The following is an 8606-nucleotide window of genomic DNA, read 5'->3' on the forward strand; positions in this document are numbered from 1 at the left end:
ACAAAAATTGTGCACCTATGGATGAGGAGAGTGGATGGGGAGTGAGGGAGGAGGGTGGAGTGGGAACTGGGTGGAGGGGAGGTATGGGGGGAAAAAAGAGGAACAAATGTAATATTCTGAACAATAAAGATCTAATTAATAAAAAAATAAAATCAATGGGAAAAATATCCTCAGGTGAGAATTAACAAACAAAAAAGAATAAACCAATGAATCAACCAATGAGTGCAATGAGTGCATAAATAAGTGAGACAACAAATCGATGTTTTTCGCTCCTGCTCTCTCTAAAATTTAATAAATAATGTGAGACTTTGGAAAATGCCATCCCCTCAATCCTCTTTTAACCTCTAAATTTAAAGCTACCAAGTAGAAGCAGGACATTGTAAGTTGGCCTAGTTTTACTCTTCTGGGTCCTTTTCATTTATACATAGGATCACCAGCTAGTTAACAGAAATGTAAGTTAATGGTAAAAAAGGTCTCTAAAACCTAAGACAATCGGGTTAGGAATGTGTAAAATACTCAGACTTTGATGGGAAAGTAAACATTGATTTTAAAAAATACTTTTTAAGGAAATAATGCATGCATATAAGCATAACCAATAGACATAAGACACTGGGGGATAGGGGAGGCTAGGGGACTGTCTAGGGCGGGGGGGAAAAATGGACACATATGTAATACCCTTTGTAATACTTTAAGCAATAAAAAAAAAGTTAAAAAAAATAAAAAAATACTTTTTAAGGAAATAAATAAAGGCAAGTTTCTTCTTGACTTGGTATGTGTGAGCTAATGAGCTAGGTCTTCAATGACAATGGAGGAATTTATTACTCTGAGGTAGTAAGGCAAAACACCTTGCCAAAGGGCAGATGAAAATACTGTGTGAGGGCCCTAACCAGTTTGGCTCAGTGGATAGAGGGTCGGCCTGCGGACTGAAGGATCCCAGGTTCAATTACGGTCAAGGGCATGTACCTTGGTTGCGGGCACATCCCCAGTAGGGGGTGTGCAGGAAGCACCTGATTGATGTTTCTCTCTCATCGATGTTTCTAACTCTCTATCCCTCTTCCTTCCTTTCTGTAAAAAATCAATAAAATATATTTTTTTTAAAAAAAGAAAGAAAATACTGTGTGAAGGAGTAAGAGATCAGAAGGGGAAGGATACTCCCACAGGGTTATGTGGGCTTTGATGAGGGAAGACCAGGAAACACCTGGCAAACACACTGCTTGGGCAGTAGGAGGCCAGGAAGACTTTTCTGACATTTGTCATCTAGATGCCCACCAAGAGACTATTTCATATCAATACTCTCAGAAAAGTACAAAGCCCCTCTTTCTGGTTAATTCTTCTTCTGTAGCCCTCCTCTTACCCACTGTGTTCTGGAAGTGGCCGGTTAAGTAGTCAGGAGCCAAACCTCCAGGTTTGAACAATGGATCAGCCTCAGTCTACCTGTATGGTATGAGGAACCACCCTTAATCACTGTCATGCCTCCTCTGAGAAGCAGATTTACCAACCACACCTACTTCTTCATGTCTGGTATACAGTCGGCGCCCAGTGAATGTCAGCTATTATAGTGACAACATATCGCTGAAAGGTTTTGATGAATTACACATTTAGAAAAATAAAATCATGTTGTATTTTTGCTTGAATATTTTATTAAATAACTTTAATCCCTCAAAACAAAACTAGGCTTATTTGTTTTTTCAGTGGTACGATTTTTTAGAGAAGGGGAACATGGATTCTCTTGTTAATATCCTTTCTCTTCCACATAGACCTCAAGTCAGCCAGTTCACAAGTACTAAGTAATGTACCTGAAAGCACAACACAAAGTCTTCTTGTGACACAGGTGAGCTTGGCAAGATTTTCATCAAAGGAAGAAGGCACATGTGGCATAAGTAAGTCCACTTCTCAGTGTACCAGTTAGATGAAGCTTGGGAAGTGGCTGCTGTGCCTCTGAGTTGCTACTCCAATCCTTTTAGTGAAAGAAAACCCAGTGCTCAGTGCACTGCCTCTAGGTCCAGGCAATATACTTAGGAAGCATCTCAGAGAATGTATGTGAGGAAACCAATCTCCATAAATAAAATGGCATTTCCAATTCACAAGACCTTGCTTCTACTTAAAACAGAATATCAAGTGGGAAAAATCACCACACAGTGCTCTCAAACCTGGCTCAATGTCACAGATGTTGCCCTGCATGAAGCCAGCACACCTGAGTCACACTGCCCAGCCCTGTGGACAGTCCCTACCACTGGTAAGCACTGCACTTCTGTCCTCAGGAAGTGTTTGCACCAGGTCAGGGGACAGGAGCTAACCCCTATCCTTTCACACAGCACCTTTCCTATGGACATGCCATCCTGGTGGTGTTGTTATTAATATGACCACTATCAGTTCCGTCACACAAGTATTCAAAATACACTGGCCCACAACTTGGAAGTTGCTTAACCTTTCTGTTTTCTCCACATTCACTTTATCATCTTTAAGCCACGTCGTTGGTGGGAGATATCCTTGATTGCCAACACACTGTAGGGTACTTCTTGGTTTGGTGTCTGGGATTTATTTGAAGGGAGTCTGGGAGGAAGGGATGGACAAAGCAGCACATGGGTCTTGGTTAAAGCTGGGCAATGAGTATTAAAGAGCTCATTATTCCATTCTCTCTATTTCTGAACATGCTAAAAGTTTCCATAACTAAAAGTGCTTTTAGAGGCCATTTCTGATGTGCACATACTGGTAAAGGTTCCAGAGAAAATAAAACCCTCTCCAAGCCCTAACTCTCCTGTGCTTCTATTTAATTCAGATGTTCGGTTTTCCTACTGTTCTCAGTAAAAACTTCCCACACCTGTTCCAGGACCCCCGATGCTTGGGCCTCCTGCTGTCATCGCACGCACTCTAGCACAAATCAACTGGCCTCCTCTGATAGCTCCAGAGTGTCTCTCACAAAACCACTGTCACAAAGCAGTCAGTAAAAACTTCTCCACTTCCTCAGTGCTACAAACCACTGTGACAGGAAATAACAAAACCTGCACAGGGACTTGCTTCATACTGTCATCCTCAAATCACAGGAGTTGGTTTCATTTGTGACACTAAGGGACTGGAGTAAAGAGGGTCTACAACCCTGCTGAAGAGGTTTTTAAACACCAGTGGCGAGAACTCACCCGCAAGCAATTAAATCTGAACCTGCAGGGCTGGAACCCAGACCTGTACCCACATGAGTCATGTGAGAGAATGGTGTATGTCAGTGTGTGTATATGTGTGAGTGCACATGTGTTTACATGTAAATGTGTGTGTGCATATGTGAGTTTGCATGTGTGCATTTGAAGGTATGTGTTTGTAGGTAAATGTAAATATGTGTATATGTATGTGAGTGCAAGTATGTATATGCAGTGTATGTGTGTGTGTATGTATATGTACATGTATATGTGTGTCTTTCCTTGCTTGTGATTTTCGGAGCTCCACACAAGTCTAATAACGCTGTGGTAAGGGTTAAGCACTGTTGCCCAGGCCATGCATTTAGCTTGATGTTCTAGACATCCTCAGCACAAGCCCTGACCTCTCCTCTCCCAATGCCCGTGGAGTCTAAACCCCCTGACAAGTCATTTTCAGACCATACTGTCAGAAAGCTCGTCCCCTATCATGCATAGGACCTTGCTCCCATTGGCCTTAATTCTAAACAGAGTAAATCTTGTCCCCTTTCTAAATGTTTGAAGAGATGGAAGGAAGCTACACTGAAGTCAGAGTTAAGCTTTCTATTTCATTGTCAAGGAGCTTTTAGGAAACCTGTTTTTAACACCTGAATCAGAGAGGTTAAAGACTCAAGCAAGAAGGGGAACAGAGATGAGGAACATTACAGAAACATACACAAAGTTAACATAGATATGAGAGTGAGGGTTCATTTATGTGTTTTTGAGAAACTGACGTTGCTATAAACAGTTACTCACTCTGATGGAGAATAAAAGATCCTCATTATCCCCACAAAGGGTTTTTCCAGATACCAGATACTCTCTGGGGGATAAACAAGCCACATTGCCCTGCTTTAAAAGATAAGAGCACTTTTCTGGGACACAGCTATTATCTTGATTGTATATAAAAATTCCCCTTTTACTCTACAGCTGGATGCTTTGCCAGTGGCTGGTGTTTTATAGTCCCCATGCTAAGCATTTAAAAAAAATGTCTTTTTTTTCTGTTCAGGAAGCATTTTATTGTTTCTCCCAGTTTAAGAATTTTACTGACAGAAAAATCAACACTTTCAGAAAACCTCCTGAATAGCCTTGCTCAGCTTCTGAGTCTTGGTTTTTGCAGACATATCAATGTATTTCTCTCCAATACAATCATTCCACCCATGACTGACGAGTCAATCTTAACTTTCAATTTCAATTATTTGGCTTTTACTTACGAAGTTATTCAGGACTGTATTTTTTTGTTTGTTTTGTTTTGCTTTTAATTAAGAAGGAATGGCTTCATCTAAAGGAGATGCAGTGGTCACTGTGTATGGGACTTCTCCATGGTGGACATTCATCAAGGTAGAAAAGGCAGAAATAACATCTGGGGTGTTGGTCAAGTGACCATTTTCAGCAAGCAAATTGATCAAGTTGGACGCAAGGTCATGCCACTCAGGCTTTTCTCTTTTTTTTTCTTCTTCTTTTTTATATATTTTATTGATTTTTTACAGAGAGGAAGGGAGAGGGATAGAGAGTTATAAACATCGATGAGAGAGAAACATCGATCAGCTGCCTCCTGTACACTCCCCACTGGGGACGTGCCCGCAACCAAGGTACATGCCCTTGACCGGAATCGAACCCGGGACCCTTCAGTCCACAGGCTGACGCTCTATCCATTGAGCCAAGCCAGTCTCGGCAAGGCTTTTCTCTTTAAACAGAATGCTTTGCAAAGGGATTCAAAATCAAAGCAGCCATTTTGGGTTCCTTCAAGATTTGTGCTACTCTCAACAATTCCTTTCTACTTGTTCCAGTTTATTCTGTTTAGATGCAGCAGAATAAAGAGCAGTGTCATAGCTACCTTTGATACCATATACCTGAACAGGTGGCTGCACAAGCTTGGCAAATGGCTTGGACACAGATGTGCTGAAGCATAGCACCTTTTGAGAGAGCATGGACAGGCCATCTTCTCCTGGTGGGCTATAGGTCCCCTACCTAAGCATTTTGATCTTCCTTTTTTTAAGCAAAGGTTTTGAGCTCCTATCTGCTTAAAGGAAGGAGTGGGCAGTTTCTGGAAGGGATGACCATTGGGGTGCTCCTCCAGCCAGCACGGTGGTCCCCAGCACAGCCCATCCTTCACTGCTGTGTTGGGTAAGCAGCTGCCCTGGGCTTGGGGTAGAGAGTCCTCCTCCTGTGTCAGCACCAACAGAGGGCTCAGAAGTCACCCAAGAGCCCTGGAACCAGCTTCCACACGAGAGATGAGTCATGGCTTCTGCTTTTCAAGGGAAGCAAAAAGCCCAAATTTTAATGTGAAAACTCCTGGTTATTATTTTTTATTATTATTAAATTTATTGGGCTGACATTGGTCAACATGAACATATAGGTTTCATATGTGAGTTTCTAGCTCCTTTTTCCTTTAATTTTTTAAATAAAACTCCTGAGTTTTAAAGGTTGGAAACATGCGTGGGGAAGAATAAAACACAACTGCAAGAGAAACAGAGCCTTGGGCTTTCAGTCTGTGGTTCCACTCCACACAGACCACCTGCAGTCTGAATCTGTCTTCATTCAAAACTATCTGCTCAGGACACCTAATGAAAGTAGACTGCTCAGGAACACCCTTAATGAGAATACTTAGTCCCTGAGTCTGCTGAAATCCAGGACCAGCAATTAAATGAGATCTTAGAATTCCAAAAGGATAGAAAGGAGGTCCAATTAATGACACATTTTCTTAGCTATTGGCTAAGAAAAAGATCAGGGGACTTTGGGAAAATGTCCCCTGGCATTGTGGCATCCAAGTGAGTTCACAGATCTTCACAAAAAAAGTAAAATATTTAACTATGAAAACATCAATCTGAAAAATGACATGAATAGGTTTAAATACAAGAAGGAAAAAGAAGTGGGATATGGCCTGGCCGGAGTGGGTCAGTGGTTGAGCATCAACCTACAAACCAGGAGGTCACCTTCAATTCCTGGTCTGGGAACACACATGGGTTGCAGGCTTGATCCCCAGTGTGGGGCGTGCAGGAGACAGCCAATCAATGATTCTCCTTCATCATTGATGTTTCTATCTCTCTCTTCCTCTCCCTTCCAATAAATAAGTAAATAAATAAGTAAAAAAAGAAGTGGAATATGGAGAAGTAGCAGTAATCCACAAAATGATAAACCTTTATAAAGCCTTTAGTAAAAATCAGAAAGTTGGTGAGATTCCAAAACAATGTGATTCTAATTTGTTCTCTTATAAAATATATACATACAAAAGATTGAAGTGTGTACATCCAATATAATAAAAGCCTAATATGCAAATTGACCAAAGAGTGGAAAGACCAGTCACTATGACTTGCACTGACCACTAGGGAGCAGACGCTCAATGCAGGAACTGCCCCCAGCCCACAGGCCCCAGGCCAGCCAAGGCGGGTGCCAGCAGGGGCCCCCGATTGCCCCACCAGTCATCCCACAGATAGGCCCTGATTGCCAGCCAGGCCTAGGGATCCTACCCATGCAGGAATTTTGTGCATCGGGCCTCTAGTATCAAAATATTATTGTTAACAATTTAATCTTTCTAGCAGTTGTCTGTCAGAGGTAAGATTCTCAATTGCTTGTTTTCTTCACCTCCAGTGCCTAATGTTTCCTATAATGAGTATAAACTACCATTTAAAATAATGATAATAAGCAATTATAAAATTATAAAAGTTACCCTTTCTAACTTGGTTGAAGGGTTGAAGTTTTAATGAGGATGACTATAGTTGCCAGTGGTCTGGTCAGAAAACCTCTAAAGCAGCAATTTTAAACTGGTGAGCTACAAGATTTTCTTTTTTAATATATTTTTATTCATTTCAGAGAGGGAGAGAGATAGAAACATCAATGATGAGAGAGAATCATTGATCAGCTGCCTCCTGCATGCCCCACATTGGGGGTCAAGCCTGAACCAGGCATGTGCTCTGACCGGGAATCAAACCATGACCTCCTAGTTCATAGGTCAACGCTCAACCACTGAGCCACGCCAGCTGGGCCCACAGATTTTTTAAAACATGCAGCAGCTGACTATTTTAGTCAGGGGCACTGACCTCTTTTCCCTTAGATTGTCAAATAAAAAAGTGAGGCCCGACTGACGTGGCTTAGTAGTTGAGCATCAACTTGTGGGACGTGAGGTTACAGTTCGATTCCTGGTCAGGGCCTCGAAACCTGGTCATGCCCGGGTTTTGGGCTTGATCTCCCCCAGTGGGGGGTGTGCAGGAGGTAGCGGATCAATGATTCTCTCTCATCATTGAGATTTCTATCTCTCTCTTCCTCTCCCTTCTTCTCTCTGAAAACAATAAAAACATATTAAAAAAAGAAAACAGGTGCTTAACAAATCTTTTTAAAAAAATTCTGAGATGTTTTACATTCTCTTTTTTGCCTGGAGTTTTCCAAGTCAAATGTGTATCACAGACTCAGCCAGCATTTCAACTCAGACAATCCCCATTTCCAGGGCTCAGGACTGAATAGTGTAGGCCTACAGGCATTGACTGTGTCCCCTGAGCCACTGACATATATGCAGAAGCCAGTAGACTAGGGTTTCCCATGTATACTTCTGTGTGAATTTATTATCAATTACATCATTCTCCCTTTGTGTCTGTACACCTTTAATGAAGTATACTTATATACCTTGATGGAGAAGTTTCTGGTTGGCATCAGTGGAGGGACTGGTAGACACCTTTGCAGGAACACCTGTGGAGGATTTCTTGAGAAGAAAGGTACCAAGATGAGTAGAACCATCTTTCTTATTTTATTTTATTGATTTTAGAGACACATCGATTGGTTGCCTCCTGCACCCCGACCAGGGCTGGAGATTGAACTTGCAACCCAGATATATGCTCTTGACAAGGAATCAAACCTGCGACCCTTCTGTGCAACGGCCAATGTTCTAATTTGGCAACACCAGCCAAGGCTAAAAGAATTTTTTAAAGTGTGTCTTGTAGGCAGGATATAGTTGGATCTTGCTTTTTTATTCAGGATGACAATCTCTCTACAGTGAGTATAATTATTAATATGATTTTATTTAGGTCTGCCATTTCTATTTATCTCATCTGGTTTTTGCTCCTTTGTCCCTCCTTCCCTATTTCCTTTCATGTTAATCAATTTTTTAAAAATTCCATTTTAATTCCTCAATTGACTAGTTCTTTGTCTTCAAATTATATCTTAGTGATTGCTCTAAAGACTACGGCATACATCTTTAACTTATCACAATCCACTTGAATGTTTATTTATATTGTCAGGAGAAAAAAGGAAACTTGCAACAATACAATTCCACTTAATCCCTATCCATATTGTTTTACCTTATACCTTTATGTGTGACAAGCCCATTAGTAGTGTTATTTTTCCTTTAAATACTGACATATCATTTTAAAAAGTTAAGAGAAAGTAAAGAATTAGTCTTTTAAATTTATTGATATCTACCATTTCTAGTGCTCTTCATTCCTTCTTATATAT

The 8606-nt window shown here is 41.1% G+C and overlaps 1 protein-coding gene and 1 pseudogene across 4 annotated transcripts in view; both read right to left on the bottom strand.

The window, feature by feature from the left end:
• The window catches only part of LATS2 (large tumor suppressor kinase 2), a 73217-nt gene that overhangs the window by 33332 nt on the left and 31279 nt on the right, over positions 1 to 8606 (bottom strand). The window contains exon 2 of one of the 4 annotated variants that reach the window (XM_006771802.2): positions 7782 to 7857. The exons of the other annotated variants lie outside the window; for them this stretch is intronic. Within the exon in view, the coding sequence (XP_006771865.1) occupies positions 7782 to 7808 (27 nt within the window). The 5' untranslated portion in view covers positions 7809 to 7857. The remainder of the gene's footprint in view (positions 1 to 7781; positions 7858 to 8606) is intronic. 4 annotated transcript variants of the gene reach the window in all.
• On the bottom strand, positions 4196 to 5427 carry LOC107184380 (annotated as a pseudogene).

The sequence above is a fragment of the Myotis davidii genome, unplaced genomic scaffold, assembly GCF_000327345.1.
Source record: "Myotis davidii unplaced genomic scaffold, ASM32734v1 scaffold805, whole genome shotgun sequence".
Taxonomy (NCBI): Eukaryota; Metazoa; Chordata; class Mammalia; order Chiroptera; family Vespertilionidae; genus Myotis; species Myotis davidii.